We start from the raw sequence: 17,595 nt of genomic DNA, 5'->3' as shown, positions 1-17,595 counted from the left end.
CCTCCCTCCCTCCCTTGCGGCCGTGGCATTCGCCGGCATCTCGAGATGTTCCTTCCTTCATCTTGTGTGGCCTGCTTGTCCCTCTGAGATCAGTGCATTTGCCCCCCCCCCCCAAATTAAAATCTCCTGTACCAGATTGGATGATAACCTTTATTTAGTTTGACGCCTTATGTTCCTCTCTCTTCTCAAAGCCTCCCTCGCGTCCTCTGTGGCTGCCCCCAAATCCCCCCCCAGCGTTCTCTTTTTTTTTTCTTTAAGCTCATCAAGTGAGTTTGCACGCTGACTGGCCTCCTTCTTCTCCTAGAACAATTTCATCAACTTGAGCGTTCTGCGCCTGTTCCGGGCGGCTCGCCTCATCAAGCTGCTGCGCCAAGGCGAGACCATCCGGATCCTACTGTGGACCTTCGTGCAGTCCTTCAAGGTAAGCGAGCCGGCCCTGGCCAGCCCTGGCCAGCACTGGCCAACCCTGGCGACAGCGAGCCTTTGGCCGCCGGTGACCGACGCCTGCGGAACTCGACTTTGCAGGCTTTGCCGTACGTGTGCCTCCTCATCGCCATGCTCTTCTTCATCTACGCCATCATCGGCATGCAGGTGAGCCCGTAAAGACCTAAGCGCAAAGCCAATGCTAACCAACGGCTGGCCGCTGATGAAAACTTGTACGTGTAGTTGTTTGGCAACCTGGCCCTGGAGGAGGAGGGCGAAAGCGCCATCGACCATCACAACAACTTCAGGACCTTCGTCATGGCCCTCATGCTGCTCTTTAGGTAGCCTAATGCATGTGCACGCAGCGCTCGGCTTTGCGACTGCTGATCGGTTGGCCGTGCAGGAGCGCCACGGGCGAGGCCTGGCACGAAATCATGCTGTCGTGTCTCGGAGGCAAAGAGTGCGACCCGGCCTCGGGCAACACGGAGCCCGAATGCGGCAGCACCTTCGCTTACACCTACTTTGTCTCCTTCATCTTCCTCTGCTCCTTCCTGGTGAGCGCAAAATCGGTTGTAAATGACGTAAATCTACGAAAGGCTTGGAAAAAACAAGTTTACCCAGAATTAGCCGATTTATAATGGCGTGCGGAAGGTGGCGCTCATGAGCCGCGATGTGTGCAGATGCTCAATCTCTTTGTGGCTGTCATCATGGACAACTTTGAGTACCTGACCAGAGACTCGTCCATCCTGGGGCCGCACCACCTGGACGAGTACGTAAGGATTTGGGCCGAGTACGACCCCGCCGCCTGGTGAGTCGAGCCGTCGACCCGAAACAAAACAAATGAAGATGCTAAGATGAGCTAGCGTAAAGGTCTGTGTCAACAACAAGTAGCTGATGTCGCAGTATAAACAAATGTTGCAGCCATGAGCCAAAACGTTAGCATAACATTATATGATAATAAATATTTGAAAGCTGCATATTTTTAAAAATAAGTGTTTGAACTTCGTTATTGTAACATGGTCATGTATGTAAAGTAGCTGCGTAATAGTTAGCCCATTTGAAACGGGCCCTCGCTGGTCCTAAATGACGATGCAGCCGAAACGACTCTTTTGGAGTTGAGTCCTTTCCAAATCTCCTGCCCGTTATTGCTGATTTTTGTCAAGGTCTCAAATGACCTTGTGAACGCGGCCGCACGGCCCCATCCAGAACCTTCAGCCATTGTTTGGCTCGGTGGCGGCATTATCGGCCTCTTTGAACTGCTCGTGCCTTAAATGCTGAGCCTGCATCTGCGTTGGTATCATTTTGAAAACATCAAGAATGAGAGGATTGCACCCTCCCCAGGTAAGTCAGAAGTTAGCCTTTAGCATTAGCCGCGTTCAGGCGAGAATGAGGTTTTCCTTCCTCCCCGGCCGGCCGGCGTTGTGGGATCTCTTCTTGTTCCATGTTAACGTTGAGACATGAAATGAATGTTACCTAACCCCCCCCCCCCCCCCACCGCCTGCCCCCTCCCCCCTTCTTTGGGTGGTTTGTGAGGAAGGCATTGATCTTCCACGCTCCCTGGTTGGAGCTGTGAATGAATGCTCTTTCTTTCCTCTTCTTGTGATGTGCACCTAACAACCCTTCCTTGTATCTTTCTTGCAGCGGGCGCATACATTATAAGGATATGTACAGTTTATTGCGAGTTATCTCCCCTCCCCTGGGCCTTGGCAAGAAATGCCCACATAGGGTGGCCTGCAAGGTTTGGACTGCACCCCCCCCCCTCCCCCCATGAAAGCAACTTCTTAAGAAACGCAACCTGCTCGCTCGCCTTTTTCCTTTTCAACAGACTGGAATGAATGATGGGTTTTCTTTTCACTCACTTGTTTTCATCTCGCCATCTATTTGTGTTTTTTCAGGGGTGGGGGACTGCGTGGGGGGGGGGGGTCACTTGTTACAAGCATGCGATGGTGCACTGCACTCGCTGTTGTCGGCGGGCGGGGGTGATGTTTTGACATATAACCGGCAAGAAAATGTCATTTAGTTTCTTTCATTTCTGCCTGCTGTCTGATTTTTGCCTGGGCAGCGTTGGGGGGCGGATGGGGTGACATGCATCATTCATCCATTTTGGTTGGTTAGCTCAGAGATGCAGGCAAAGAGGGCAAAGTGCTAGCCGTGTTAGCGGTTAGCAGCGTTCTGACGCATAATTCGTTCTTCTAGGTGCTCTATATTGGTAGTGCTAAGTTAGCGCTGTAAAACAAAACATGGAAACGGAAAAACAAAGACTTTTTTTTTTTCTCATGTTTTAGCCGCATTAGCATTGTGGCTAGGCTATGCGAGTGCTGCATTCACACGAACTAAGACTGTGGGAATTTTGAAACTGTGCGGGTCTGGAATGCAACCCAATACAGGCAAGCTGGAGCACAGGCCGGACTACTCGGCCCACAGAGAAGACAAACCCGTTTAGCGTTAGCATTAGCACGCTATCAAATAGCAAGTAGCAGACGTAAACATCGAAACCCAAAACGTAAATAGCCAAGACACCTGCTTTGTTTGTGCTGCCATTCACTTGTAGCCAAGTGTGGAAAAGGAGCCCCAAGGACACGCCAAACTCTTCCTCCTCTTTCTCCCTCCTCTCATCCTTTTCCTCCTCTCCTCCCCTCGCCATAGCAACCAACTGCACGCTCATCACCACGGCGACAAACAACAACAATAACCTTTGTGTATGTTTGTTTCCCTCTTTCCTTCCCTTGTGTCCTTTTGCTTTGCCTTCTTCCTCACCTCTTTGTCCCCCCCTTCATCCTTTTGACCCCCCGGCATTGTTTGTCCTTGTCTGTCGGGGTGATTGTGTGTGCGTGTGCGTGTGCGTGTGCGTGCGTGAATGTGTGTGTAGCGGCCGGATCACTTACACAGACATGTATCAGATGCTAAGACACATGTGTCCGCCGCTAGGCCTCGGGAAGAGGTGTCCCGCCCGGGTCGCCTATAAGGTAGACTGGCCCTCCCCTCCTTTACGTCCTTCCACTTCCTGTCCTCCCTCTGTGGTCGGTTGTGGTGGTGGTGCGCGCTGTCCTCTGTTGCCCTGGGATGGGAGGGCGCCGGCCGACCGGCTGGCCGGCCGGCCGACCGACCGACCGGCTGCGGCTTCTGTGGTTGCAGTGATGTGTGACGGTGGACTTTGTGGATCTTTTATTATTTGCGGACTTGATTTGACTTGAATGGCGAGCCCCAGACGTGACGAGGAAGGCGAAAAGTTGAATTGTGGCCGCTCTATAGCTCACGTGTGCCTAGCGTGCTACTTTGCGCCCACACAATGAGAAACGTGAAGAGCACTCATTTGTGGCCACAAATGACAAATTGACGGTGCACATGAAATGCATCCATCCTCCAAAGCGCTTCTCCTCACGAGGTTGGCCTGAAACGAGCGTTTGCACTCGCGGGCAATTTGGGGCGCAACTTTGGAGCGGGGGACGAGCCCCGCAGGCTCGGAGGGGAACATGCAAACGTCACACAGGAAGGGCGGACCTACTCACCTCTGCGGCACCGCGGCAAGGAAACGCCTCCAGAAAAGTTCCAACGCAGATTTGCAGCCTGTTCAATCCCATTTCAAAACAAGTCATTTGATTTAGAGCGACAAAAAAAAGAAAAAGGAAGGTGAATTTCCACTAACGACCCAGGCCAAACTTAGCTCCTTCAAAGCGTCTCTCTCAGAAAGAGCGGTAAGAAAAGGATCAAATCTTATTCAACTCAAGACGGCAGTCAGTCGCCAAGGTCCTCGCCGTTTTGCGTTTCCTGCGCACGCGTGCACGAGTCGTCATTCGCAGCCACAATTGAATCCTTCCCTTGCCGGCGTCACGTCCGGGGCTCTGGATCATTCTTGTTTTTTTGGTTTGTTATTTTGGTGTCACCTACCTGCCAGCCCCGCCGTCAGGCCGCAGGAGCGAGGGAACAGAGATGGGGAGCTTCGCCGGTCCATCTGCAACCTGCACGGACGCAAATGTAACCACGCCCTTTCCATTGATTGACAAGCAACAATTCCAAGTTTCCACGGCAACGCTCCATGCTGACGATGCGGGTGCAGAAGGAGCGGCAAAGTGCGCCTGGCTTCGGCCCTCTGGCTCTCTGGTTCCTGTGGATGGATGGCGCTAATCGTGCACACGCACACACACACGACACATTCTGGTCTCGGTTGTTTTGTTGTTTTGAGCGAGCCTGGGGGAAGTTGAGGCTTTGTGCTTTGCAGCAGCAAGGCGTCCATTTGGCCTGGTTTCAGAAGATGGGGTCAAGCGGTTGGCACGCAAGCTTAGTGTGGCCAGTCGGTGCATCGGGCCGAGGATTTGAGCCGGCAAGTCGCGTCGAGATTTAGATCCAGCGCATGCTCCAAAGGACTAAATGTGTTGGAGCTAGCCAGAAATTTATCGCAACAGCCGCCCACGCGGGCAGAACTTTTGCTGTCGGTCCGCACCGGGGGGCGTCTTCGCCACCGGACTCGATGCCTCCTCGCGTATCGGAGCAGACGTCAGTGAACACTTGTCCGTCGTCCCATCTGGGCCACTTGACGTTTTTGCGCTACCTCCACTCGATGGCCTTTGGTCCCGTCATCTTAGTTTTGGCCCCCCTCACTCCATCTTTGCGGACCGAGTCCATCCGGGCCACGTTTCCACGTCGGCCGTGGATGGCATTCGAGTTTTTCAGCTGCGGCTGTGGTTCTGAGCGACTCGTGGGAAAGCCTCGGCCGGTTTCACGGTTTGACTTGAGTGTCGTTCGGTCTCGTCTTGCTCTGTCCTCCCCCCCCCCCCCCCCCCCAGTCCTGGGCTCTTGACACGTGCACTTTCTTGCTCTCCCTCCCTTTGGTGTTGTCGCAACGCTCGAGGCCATTTTCACCCTCCGTGCCCTTTTTTTGCCCACAAGTCCATCTCATGACCCCTCCTTCCTTTTCCCTTGACAATGTCATTCCTTCTCGTTTCCTTTGTCAAATTCCTTTCGTAACTTTTTTCCCCCTCCCCCCCACCCCAAAAATAATGTACTGAATAGATACTCTTCTCGGGGGATTTTTCTTATTTTTTTGGTGCGTGTGGCCCGAACTTGGGCAAAGTACCGCTTGCCGTGACGATTCAACAAAAGGGTCCTTGATGGCGAAAACCAAAAACACAAAGAACATCAAATCATTGCTATGATTTTCTCTTGGTTTTGTCCGTCTTCTTGGTAGGCTGTAACACAACACCAATGTTTTTGTTTTGTTTCCTTTTGAACTCTGACACCACCCGTCTTGCATTAAGAGAGATCTTGACTTCCCGTCCGATCGGATCTAGGAAATCAGAATTGGACAACCCCAAAAATTCAATCGAGTGGAGCGGCATCAATCATCATTTTGGTGTCGCGGATCCTCTGCGCGGATGCACGGCCGCTTGCGCTGTATGCGGAAGGGCCATTGGCATGCTGTGTGTCGGGTGGTCCACCAGGGGGTGTTGCATGCACGCTTGATGTTGCCCGCCAACCGAACGCCCGCCCGCCCGCCCGAAGCATGCCCACGAAACCAATCGCCATCGTGCTTGCCGCCGTGCGTGCCCAACGCTCATGTTCGGAGGTAAAGCCGATGGACGCCCGCCGTTGCCGATAGCAACCGCCCGCAAGCCGCCATTCGCCCCCCCCCCCCCCCCCCCAACGCCCGGATGGCTTGCGCTTGCTCGATCCAATGGCTCCTCCATCGGATTTACCTGAGCTATGCAGGGAACCTCCCGACTGGTAGGGGGAGCTCTATAGAACATACCAGAGTGACTTGACAACAAAAAAAGCTGTCTCCTGAGGAAAAGCACCAGTGATACCGTTATTTTTTGATTGTTGGACCGCAATTAAGCTTCAACTTAATTGAAGTGTGTGCAGATTTTTGTGTGTAAGTGTACTTTTGTTCCATCTCTTGCATCGATGTGTGAATGTGCCAGCGCATTCACACATTTCGGGAACATGGGCACAGGTTGGGTCGGAGGCTGTTTGGCTCTCCCGATCACTCCTCCTGGTGGTTCCGGGCTCGCTTAGCAGAACAAAGCCCCTCCCCTCTCCCTCTCCTTGGAAAAATAGGACTTTAGCCTTGAAAACAGAACTCTATTTTCATCATGTTGTCAATTCTTCTCGACCAATGGATGACTGAAAAATCACTTCATTCTTCATCATGCTAAAAAAAAAGGACACGGCTCAATTCATGTCCTCTTCATTTTCTTATTTGGAAAAGTCAAGCTTTAGTCTGGCTATATGCTGTTTTCAAGAAGAAGAAAAAACAGTCCAATTCATTATACAAACAAAGGAATACACGCTCCTTCCTTGTCGACAACCTTGTAATATTCCGAGAAGCTTTCCCAAAGGTAGCTTTGAACTTTTAGATTGAAACAGCACAACTTGGTTCCGATGCTTTTTTAGAAAAGCCACAAGTCGATTTTCGTTGTTCTCAAATTTGAACATTCTATTCTGGCGATGGACTCCATTTTCATTGACGACGACACGCTCGTAATTCAGCGACCTCTTCTCCAGCAAAAGGAAAAAAAATATTCTGGAAAAAAAAAAGACCTTTCTTTATTTTTCCAGCAACATTTTTTTTCTTGTCGAGTATCACTGGCGCATCAGGAGACGCAAGTGGCTCGCTGAGTTAGCGTTCCGCTCGCTAAACGCCGTTGCATTTGCCACTGAAGCCGATTCCGAAGCAGATTGGCAGTGACCCCAACCCTCGCAAAGCCCCACTCTCATTGGCTACTATCTATGGAGCTCTCTTACCCCAAGTCCCGCCCCTCCGCGGAGCTTGGTTCGCAACCGCGATGTGGCGAGGACGCGTTTGCATTCTTACGCTGTCCTGCCGCCCGGCTCTCCGCAGAGGCTGCTGCGTATGGACCTGCCCGTGGCCGACGACAACACGGTCCACTTCAACTCCACCCTCATGGCGCTCATCAGGACGGCGCTGGATATCAAGATCGCCAAGGGTACAAGTCCAGAGTCTAGCTCTCTCTTGCTCGCTCAGCCGGGCAGGATTTACACGCCGCAAATTCCAATTTAGTGCCCATGTCGCTTTTGTAGTTGACGTATTGATTGGCGAACCTCAGCGCTCTTCCACGCTTCCGTTATCACACTGGAGGAAAAAATAGTGGAAATCCAACCCTTTAAGTTACTTTGTTGTGCCTCCCTATGCAAAAAAACAAAATCTGCCTGCACTAATACTTGACCGGAACTCCCGCAGGTGGTGCAGACAAGCAGCAAATGGATGCCGAGCTGCGTAAAGAGATGATGGCCATTTGGCCCAACCTGTCGCAGAAAACGTTGGACCTGCTCGTCACGCCCCACAAGGGTAAGTGACGCGAGAGCCGGCGGGCGGCGCATTGGCATTTGGATGTCCGATCACCCCATTCACCAAGAGGGCAGCTTCAGCCAGCCAATCACTGCTTTGCATCCCCTGATCGGAAGGAGACGATTGCCAAACGTGAAAAAGCCAAATTCACACTCACAACATGACAATACAGCGCTCGTACGTGCTATTCTCCCACGCACGCACGCACATACACACACTTGCACAACGTTTGTATTCTGTCCTGACATCAGGGGGTGCCAACTATAGAAGATCCTCTATAGGAGTCTTTTCACGACAGTTCGAGCAGCACAATAGTCAAACTTGGAGCAAAAAAGATGAGCACGAATGACGAAGCAGCGTGCATGCCATTTTTCATCAAGCAGGTAGGCGAGATGGACGCAAAGGTGCTCATGGTGCTATGGGGCCGCAGAGCCACGCCCCAAAGCCTGCCAGCAAGCGAGCTCAATGTTTTTCTCACGTGTCGTCGTACCAACGCTGCCTTGGGTCCAGGGTGTGGAGGTTTTGGGGCCCAAGATGGCTACGCCGTCCTTGGATGCACTCCAAGCACGATTGCGTTAGCGATTGGATGATTGCCGCCGCATCTGCTTGTGAAAAGACCGAAGGCTGTCTTGACAACTGTACCGTCAATGTATCTGGATGGCGCGCACCACATGCTGAGGTCACTTTTGTTTTTCTAGACGAACCACTGGATGAATGGGAACATGACCGGGCATGCCCCTAACCTTTAGCCTATCGTAACAAATAGCCTAACTCCTAGTCTAATGCGATCCTAAACCTTAGACAGAAACCTCTCCCCCAACTTACTAGACCGAACCACCGCCACCAGTTCCTAATCCAAACCGGCACAAAGGCTTAACCCGACAAGTGCTATCCTAAGCCTTCATCCTAAATGTAACCCAAAAGGCCCAGGCCTAAGCCACACCTCAAGCCCCAACCCACAGACATAAACTTTGTCCTGAAGGCAGGCCACCTCCCATTTGGCGGACCATAAAACCCCGCCACATTTCCTACTGCAGGAACTTGATGGTTTGGTTTTAGCACCGTGCAAATATATCTGAAACAGAATTGTCCTCAGTGTGTGGCGGGCGCAGCGTTGTTGTGAACTTGTGTTGTCCCCCTACTCCCATCCCCCAAGGCGCAGGGTCCCATTTCGCCCGGGTCTAATCTTCCAGGGTAACTTGTCATTTTCTCAGCAGCCACAGACTTGACGGTGGGCAAAATCTACGCTGCCATGATGATCATGGAATACTACCGGCAGAGCAAGAGCAAAAAGCTGCAGGCCATGCGGGAGGAACAGGTAGAGCGGATCCCGATGACGCTTCCTGGTTCGGTTTCCCGGGCAAACGGCCTTCTTTGTTATTTTGACTTGCTCCTCTTGCTAAACGGTCCAGCATCGTGTTCCTAAACCTTCATCGACAAGCTAATTGCGCCAGTTTTGGCCCCGTTAGCTGACAGCTAGCTGTTAACAACAATGTCGGAAGTCACAAACAAAGGCATCGTGGGGATATTTTGCAAATCGTACCACTGTGCAGCTTCGGTTTCTCTCGAGCACCCAAGAGAGATAGCCTAAGCCGAAACCCCAACCAGCCTTCTGTTTCTGTAAGAACCCTTCCCCTTCTGTGACGTTCCCATCTAAAAGCCAAACCAACTGAAAGGACCGAGACCCTCACCCTAAAGCCAAGATCCTAACGCCTAAAACCACTCACCCGTTCCAATGATCTGATCGAAAGATCCGAGCGCCGATGAGCAGTGTGAAACTTACTCATAAGTTATTGGCCAAATGTTGTGTCCCGGTCTTTGTTAGCAAGCTAGCGGTGTCCAATGCTGACCTTTTTCTGTTGGTGATGTTCTGAGCCTTGACGATCCTAAACGGCCACGATCGCTTTGCCCCCGCACCTTCCGTGAATGTGAATGTCCAGTTGCACTCGCTTTCAAATCTCGCTCTGTCGTACCAAATAGCTGCAATGGTCTTTGGATTTGCATGTCTTTGGATTTTTACTTTATATTGCCCGAGTCAGAAGCGGTGATCTGAGCGCTAGTGTCGTTCAGCTTATTCTCACAATAGCGTTTGTTGGAAATGCATGTCCGCATGCTCAAGACCAAAGGGTTCAGGATTATGATTCTTTTGTTGTCGTGGCAGCTCTGGCATTCCTCCGACGTAAAGCGAAGCCTTGTTCGGGCGGGCACGCATGTTTGCGCCTGAATGCAGCAACCGCTCCATCGGACCGGAAATGCGCCGATACTCCTCGACTTGTTTTGCCTCGCCGTCTTTGTGCTCGTCCAGCCTCGCTGCTTGTCTTTGATGGTTCTGCTCTGCTCTGTTCTTGCTTTTCTTCTGTTGTCTCTCGACCGACCATCTCCCTTTACCCCCTCCCCCCAGGATGAGGTGGGTTCTCCTTATTTGGTCAGTCCAGCTCAACGGTCGTGTGGGTGTCGCTTGCTGGCGTCTGACTGTCAGTCTGTCTTTCTGTCCTGTGGGATGTCGAGTGGTCTCGCATGTCATCATTGTGCGTGACGTGTGCTAACAACCGTTTCATTCGGCCATTTCTTTTCCCGGCTAACAGCCGGTGGCGATGGTTTGGATGTCCATCGGTCAATTTCCATGTTTCGATATGTGAGGTGAGAAGGACCAGAGAGCTCTGAATCCAAATGTTCCTCAGATAACGAGATTTGATTCATCTGGTTTATTCAAAAAATCATTTGCTACTGGTAGAGTTAGGCAGGAGGCAAAAGAGCTTCAGGATTCAAACAAGACGTATGGCCACGTACTGGGGAAAGGTCACCCGGCCACAGGTCCTCAGTGCGGATGACGCTCCTGTGTGGGTTCATCTCGCGAGGGCAGCTCTTTTCCATGTGTCTCAAGCCCACCCCGCCTCCTTTTTTTCCCTATTGAGCCCGCTTGCGGTGTATCTCACACAGAACCAACCACCGTTAATGTTTGAGCGAATGGAACCGCCGCCAGAGAACGACGCCGCCACGGATGGGCTCGGAGGGCCCGGACTCGACAGCCTCCCTGCTACTCAGCCCGACAACGTCAACAGCCTGTGAGTAGTCGGAGAACGCATGGTCCGCTCACGTCACTCGCGTGTTGGTTTATTCCACTCGTCGAGACTTGACGATCGGCCGATTCGACCCATCGAGCGGTCACGAATCGCTAATCGGCCGGCTCGGCTCGAGCGCTCAAGTAAGTCTCCAAGTTGCCCATTCAACTCTCAGCCCGTAATTCCATCGATAACCCGAGTCGTTTGTCGCATGACTCGATTATGGGCCGATTGGATGAGCGGCCGTACCGATGGATATTTGACTGATTCGGTGTTCATCTCTTGCTTCTTAGCTGATTGACTTCACTGAGCGGTCGCGTGAATTGACCGTCGTCCACTTCAACTCACCTAGTCGCCCTGTGACCTATAGACCGTCGGAAGGCGGCGGCGCCATGACCGAGAGCCAGTCGTGGATGACCACCAAAGCCCAGGAGATGTTCCAAAAGACGGGCAACTGGAGCCCCGACCGGCCGTACCCTGATGACCTCCACCCTACCCGCCACAACCCGCAGGTATGACGACGAATGCGGCAGCGTTGCATCGCTGCCCGGGCAACGCACGCCGCTACGGCCGAAGCGGAAATATGATTTTTCTTTGTGCGGCATTTGAATGAGACCCAACCGAGCGTTGTGAGTTAAACGCCGTTTGCGTTGAATGTCATCTCCAGTCCACTGAGCAAAGTATCGCATTTGTCTGCAAACTGTTAGCAACATTAGCATAGTACAAAGCACGTACTCGTTGCGGTGCTGATGGATCACACGCACAAATGGTATTTTCCACACTCCCTCCCTCCTTCCCTCTCTCCCTCCCTCCCTCCCTCCCTCCCTCTGTTGTGTAGCATTTGTAGGATTCAGAAGTAACTAGTGTGCTAGTTTTTGTTTTATTTCATTGATGTCAATGAAATGAGCCGCCCTCCCCCGCTGGCTAGAGTAACACCCCCCCTGCCGGTCACGCCAACTCTCATTGTGTCCTTGCAGACGGTAGAGATGCGGGAGATGGGGCGGGACGGGTACTCGGACACCGAGCCCTGTCACCCAGTGGATGGGCACGGGCGCACCCTCTCCATGCCCCGCCTCTCAGCAGACAACCAAGTGAGCACCTCCATCCATCCATCCATCCATCCATCCATCCATCCATCCATCCATCCATCCATCCATCCATCCCTCCCTCCATCCCTCCCTCCCTCCCTCCGACTCCTCCCACTCCTCCCACCCTCACCCCCACCCTCAGGTTGTTGATGTTTTACCAAGGGGTATCACACAAAATATGTACGCTGGTGCCTCAAGATGCAACTTCAACTTTTACTTCTTTTTCTCCAATTTTATAATTTTACAGAATAGAGGAAAAAAGATTTTACGGTAATCTATCATTTAAAAAAAGTATTTCTAAATTGTAACTGCTCGCTAACTAGTGCAGCGTTGCATAAATAGGAAAAAGATTCTTTCTCTTTTTTCATCCCAATTTAAAGTCCTGCTATTTGTATTTATTTCTAGACAAAAAGTCTTTCACGGTACATTTTACAAGGTTACAGGCAAGACCAAGCAAGGCATTTGGAAACAAAAATATAAATAAACTTCACAGTTATTTGGAGTTGAATATGAGGATCATTTAAATTTTGTCAGTGTTGCGCCGATGCTTCTTGGTAGAGGTCAAGTCTTTGAGAAACTTGAAATTCACTCGGCTCCCTCCATTGTCCCGCTCCCGGGTCTTTTCCATTTGGCACATTTTCTAGAAGGAACACTCCTCTTCATTTTCATAGCTGCAATCCTGCATGCACAAATGTGATTTATTTATTTTTTTATGTCATGGTCTCTTTCTTATGTTGTATTTTTTTTTAATGCGGGGAAAATGCTAATTGTAGAAGAACGAATGCCAATCAATTAAATCAGCTGGCCGACTAATGGGTCGGGTCCTGCTTTTGCAAGGTGCCTTTGCAACTTCCAAATAATCCATTTGTCATCCATTTGTTTGCAATCACAAGGTGGCGGCAAACAATTGCATGTTTTGGCAATGAAAACCAGGTTGAAATGATATTTTACGCAACTCCCATCTATCTGTCCATATCCATGGAACACTTCTCTGTCCCCGCTTCATTTCCATCCAGTCCTTGGTGTGTCTGTCTGCTGCGCCGTGTGGCCCCCCTAGTGGTCGCCGCTAGAAAGTGCCAAGCGCAAATTCCGCTTCCTTCAACGACGTGTTCTTTGTGTGTTGCTTCCCTTCCGCCAATTCTTCCCTCGCTCCCTCCCTCCCTCCCTCCCTCCACCACTGACCACCAAACCGCTTTGCTATGCGTGTGCGGCCGGCCGGCCCCTTTGTTCAATCTGCAGCGGAGAAGACAGCGACCTCGCGGCAATAACCTGAGCGTATGTACTCTCTTTGGCTCGCCGTCCGTCCGTCGCCGTGTTGTTGGGGTTGCAACTGCAGCAGGGCGGGCGGGACCTGTTCTTCAATTGTTCAACTCAATTATTTGTGTTACTCCTTTCAATTGTATTCTTTAGCGGTGTCTTTTATTCCTATTCATCATGACTTATTTTACGTTCTGTTTTTCTTTTCATTGACAGTCATCACGGAGTATTGTGATCATTTCTTCGTTTGAGTAGTTGTACATTTGGTTTGTTTTCATCGTTATTATTTCGACATGATTTTCCTCAATCGATTGTTCTATTCCGTATACTCTTATGATATTCTGCTTGATTGAACGACAGTTGGACTGGTTTATCTGCAGTGACATACAACCGTCTTGCGTTCAAAACATTCGAAGCAGGCGACATGGCCCTCCTGCAGTGAGCCCCGCCCATCTGGTGCAGCCCGCTCTTTGAATCAAGCGTCCCCTGCTTACCCCATCTCCATCTTTTGCTATCTTTCGTTGTCTTTGGCGTGTGCTGTCTTTTCGTTGCGGGTGTACGTTCTGTCGTCAAATGTGTGTCGCAATGAACAACGCCATTGGCATGAATGGAGCGGGGAACGGCGAGAGCGGATGACGGGATTGGCCCAAGTGATGCGTGATGTGGGCACTCGGTGAAACTGTGGCGTCCAACGTGGGGCTCTTCCAAACTCTGGCTTTCGTGTGGCTCTTTTGGAGACAAACAAACTGACAGCTAAAACCAAAACACAGCAAGTAGACCTCCTCCAAGTGCCCGCTTCGGTTGAGGGGTTTTTTTCTTTCATTTTACTAAAAAAAATTCTACTAGATTTCTTTGTTCATGCCACATGTCCATGGGAAGTTCCAATCCTTTTCCTTCTTTTCTTTCTTTTATTACCTTAGACTGCCCCAAGCGCTAGCTGGACGTCACTGAGTGTCTTGGTGCTTTTAGCGCATTGTTGCTTGATGTCATTTTGTGACCAAATCCAAGACACGTCTTGTGGCTTGTACATGCGGAAGCATGGTCAACACCGTCACGTTAGCTCTCCCTTGGCTTCTGCTCGTCCCACTCACCGGGGAAGCATGGTCGTGATTCCGTTCGGCCGCTCTGCCAGTAACAGTTGACCGGTGTTTCAGGATTGTAAAGAATTGAAGTTGTTGTGTGAGCCAGATGGTCGACGCTAGAATGTTCCGCTCGGGTTGGTGGACACCCATCTGGCTCACCGGGAAGATTGCTCAACCCTTTCATACTGATCTGGTGCCAGTTCCGCTTCACGGCTAGAGAGGGGGGCTTCACACAAGGTTCAGGCTTTTAAATTCAGGTTGGGATTCTGAATTTGACTTTCAAGTCTGGGTTGTTTAAGCTATTAAGATGGGGTAGGGTTTCAAAGAAGGGATTGAAGCATGGGTTCAGCTAGCTGGCATTTCAAAGCTTGGGTTAGGTTGTAGAATGTCAGGGTTGGGATCGCCACAGGAAAGGGTTTCAAGTTAAGGTTTGAAGCTCGATATATGATCTCAGATTTGGGTTTAGGTTTCTAAAAATGGAGTTTCTTGAAAGTGTTTCAAGCCAGGCTTCGGTCTCAATATCCAGGTTTCGAACCTGGCTTTGTGATTGGGGTTTCAAATTGAGGTTTCAAGACTGGGATTGGGTTTTGAACCCCTTCCCTGCTGAGCTGGAGCCAAAATCGTCGGCGTTGTTATCACTTGCGCCCGGCCGGCTAAACTGGTCCACAGGAGCACCGACTCTTTACGGAAGTACGTACATCAGTGGCCTGAAGTGTTTGACCATTTTGCGCTTAGAAACCAGACTGGTGTCTGCACCATATGCAGGTAACCATAACATACTGTAGCACCGGGTTTACCAAACAGAGATCTGCTCCCCAAGCGGTACTGGCACCAGCTCAGGCTAAAAGAAGATCAATGATCCAGACATCTCACGTCTGTTTGTCTTCCTCCACATCCGCAACGTTGTCCCGGGTCCTTCAGACCATCGCAGACACCCGTCCCATGCAACGCTCCACCTCCAGCCTGGTTCACGGACGCTCGGGCCGAGGTGTCCGGCTGGATGACTACTCCCTGGAGAGGGTGGTGTCTGAGGAGGCCCGTCACGGCGGCGGGGGGCGCCGACACAGGGACCGAAGTCATCGGACCTCGCAGCGATCCCTCACCAGATACACAGACGCAGACACTGGTGAGTTGCATTGGTCCACTTTGTGGACTTCAATGCCTACGTCAATTTGTTTTCGCTGCCCCACCAGGCCTTGGCACAGACCTGAGCACCACCACGCAATCAGGCGACCTGCCTCCCAAGGAGCGGGACCGGGGCAGGACCAAGGACCGGCGCCATCATCACCACCACCACCACCACCATCACCACGGTTCCGTGGACAAAGAGCGCTACGATCGACACGACCTAGCCCACCGACACTCCCGCGAAAGACACTGGTCACGCTCACCCAGCGAGGGTCCGGACGGACGGTGCCACAGACAGGTGGGCCACAGTAACACGCAGGAATGGATCCACTCCAGGGTTTTAATAGCACAAGCCTGCAACCTCCCCTGACTTATTGGTATGCTTAGCAGGTTCGCTTCACAATTTCTCCCCTGTAAGGCATCGCGGGGCCAAAAGCGATTGAGAAACTGATGTGCAAGATGATTGACTAGCGACCAGTCTGGGGTGTAACCTACCTCTCAAAGTCAGCTGTGCTTGACTCCAGCTTACCCTAGGAGAATAAGCACCATATATACATAGTGAGCCGTAGTATGGATGGAATGAATAGCTTTGCTATCCAGCTCTGAATTGGTGAGGTGACCTGTAGGCTTGCATGGAGCTGCCACAGTTAGTACTGTCTACTCAAGAGTTGATGGATGGATGCCAATGGATGGATGGATGGATGGATGGATGGATGGATGGATGGATGGATGGATGGATGGATGGATGGATGGCAGGCAATTTCTACTTTTTTCTGCTTTTCCATCTCTCTTCATCATGACGTTGCTTCTTGTTGTGACTTCTTTGCCTCATCGTTGTTTTTTTACCAATCTTGCTACCGATCCGCCTCATCTACCGCCGCGCCCGTCCAACCTCCCCACTCTGGTCTCTGTTCTTGTTGCCGTGCGGCATTTTGATTTTCCTTGTTTGCATTTTGCCGTAGGGCAGTAGTTCGGTGAGCGGCAGCCCCGTCCCCTCGACTTCGGGGACCAGCACGCCGCGGAAAGGCCGTCGTCAGCTGCCCCAGACGCCGGCCGTCCCTCGTCCTCACGTCACCTACTCCCCCGCTGTCCGCAAGCCGGGCTACGGCCCCCCGGGGCCGGGCCGCCTGCGCTCGCCTTCTCCGCGACCTTTCTCCCCGCCAGACCACGACAGGGGCTACCACCACCGGCCACCGTCCCGGCAAGCTTCTCCCCACCACGGGGGCTCCTCGTCCAGGCACGGGTCGCCCCGCTCCCCCAGGCACGGGTCGCCCCGCTCACCCATTCACGGTTCGCCGTGCTCCCCGCACCGAGCCCGCTGGAGCGGACCTCCGCTGGGGGAGACTCTGGAAGGGGGCGGGCCCTTCTACGAGCGCGACTACGAGTACGAGCGTCACCACGAGCCCCCCGCCTACGAACAGAGCCTTTCCCACACAAACCCGCACACGAGCAATCCGCACCCCCGCTCGCCCAGGACTGCCCGCCACGGGCCCCCTCCACCGCCCCCTCACCCGCATCCCCGCCGGGTGCCTAATGGCTACCGATCGTCTTCACCTTCTCCGCATCGAAGAGGGCCGCACGGGGCACCTCACCCTCACCACCGACCCCCTCATGCCCGCGGACCTCGCAAAAGCCTGCATGAACCTTACAGCGAGACAGATGAGGACGACTGGTGCTAGTAACCGGATTCGGACGGAAACGCTAGGAGGAGAACAGCCTCCTCCAGGGTTCTGGCCTTGCATAAGTAGACTTGATGGGGTGGGGTGGAGGCTCTGGACATCCTCCTGAGGAGTTTGCCCTCAGTCCCTGCTCTTTGACTCAGAGTGCGGGGCAGGGACCACGGTGCTTCAAGTCGACTGACAAACGGCCAAAAGGGCCTAGGCCACCAGGACTACGCTCCCCAGAATCCTTTGCTGGGAAGCCGAACTGCCGGCGGAAATATCTTGGAGCATGTGCTTCGAATGAAGGGTCCCTGACTAACGGTCAGGATTGATGAGGCCGAAACTGCTCGTCGCGATTGGCTGATCCTCCTTCTTCTTCTTCTTCTTCAGGTGACTCGTTGGCCGGTCTGCTTTTGGCAACTTTCCGAGCGGGCTCTGCTGCTTCCGCTCACGTTTTTGAAAGGACATGAGTTCCCATAAAGCCAGGCCCTTTCCCCTCTCCGCAACCAGACCCTTACATGAGAAGCTTTGCCTCCAGGAAAACAAACAAACAAACAAAAAAAAAAAAACACACAGTGAAGAACAAAA

General features: G+C 52.2%; 1 protein-coding gene across 2 annotated transcripts in view; it reads left to right on the top strand.

Annotated features, from left to right (window-relative positions):
* Positions 1-17,595, top strand: part of LOC133151802 (voltage-dependent P/Q-type calcium channel subunit alpha-1A-like) — a 21,536-nt gene extending 3,941 nt beyond the window's left edge. Inside the window, exons 1-9 of one of the 2 annotated variants that reach the window (XM_061275141.1) lie at positions 6,612-7,367; positions 7,622-7,729; positions 8,944-9,047; positions 10,670-10,794; positions 11,162-11,303; positions 11,769-11,882; positions 15,140-15,344; positions 15,412-15,644; positions 16,309-17,595. In XM_061275141.1, coding sequence (XP_061131125.1) covers positions 7,274-7,367; positions 7,622-7,729; positions 8,944-9,047; positions 10,670-10,794; positions 11,162-11,303; positions 11,769-11,882; positions 15,140-15,344; positions 15,412-15,644; positions 16,309-17,025 — 1,842 coding nt within the window. In that variant the 5' untranslated portion in view covers positions 6,612-7,273 and the 3' untranslated portion in view covers positions 17,026-17,595. Of the gene's footprint in view, positions 1-304; positions 422-525; positions 592-666; positions 765-826; positions 978-1,103; positions 1,232-6,611; positions 7,368-7,621; positions 7,730-8,943; positions 9,048-10,669; positions 10,795-11,161; positions 11,304-11,768; positions 11,883-15,139; positions 15,345-15,411; positions 15,645-16,308 lie in introns of those variants that run through there. The other variant, XM_061275142.1, reaches the window with a different exon arrangement.

Source organism: Syngnathus typhle, linkage group LG3 (assembly GCF_033458585.1).
Source record: "Syngnathus typhle isolate RoL2023-S1 ecotype Sweden linkage group LG3, RoL_Styp_1.0, whole genome shotgun sequence".
NCBI classification, from domain to species: domain Eukaryota; kingdom Metazoa; phylum Chordata; class Actinopteri; order Syngnathiformes; family Syngnathidae; genus Syngnathus; species Syngnathus typhle.
This window is presented reverse-complemented; position numbering and strand designations above follow the sequence as displayed.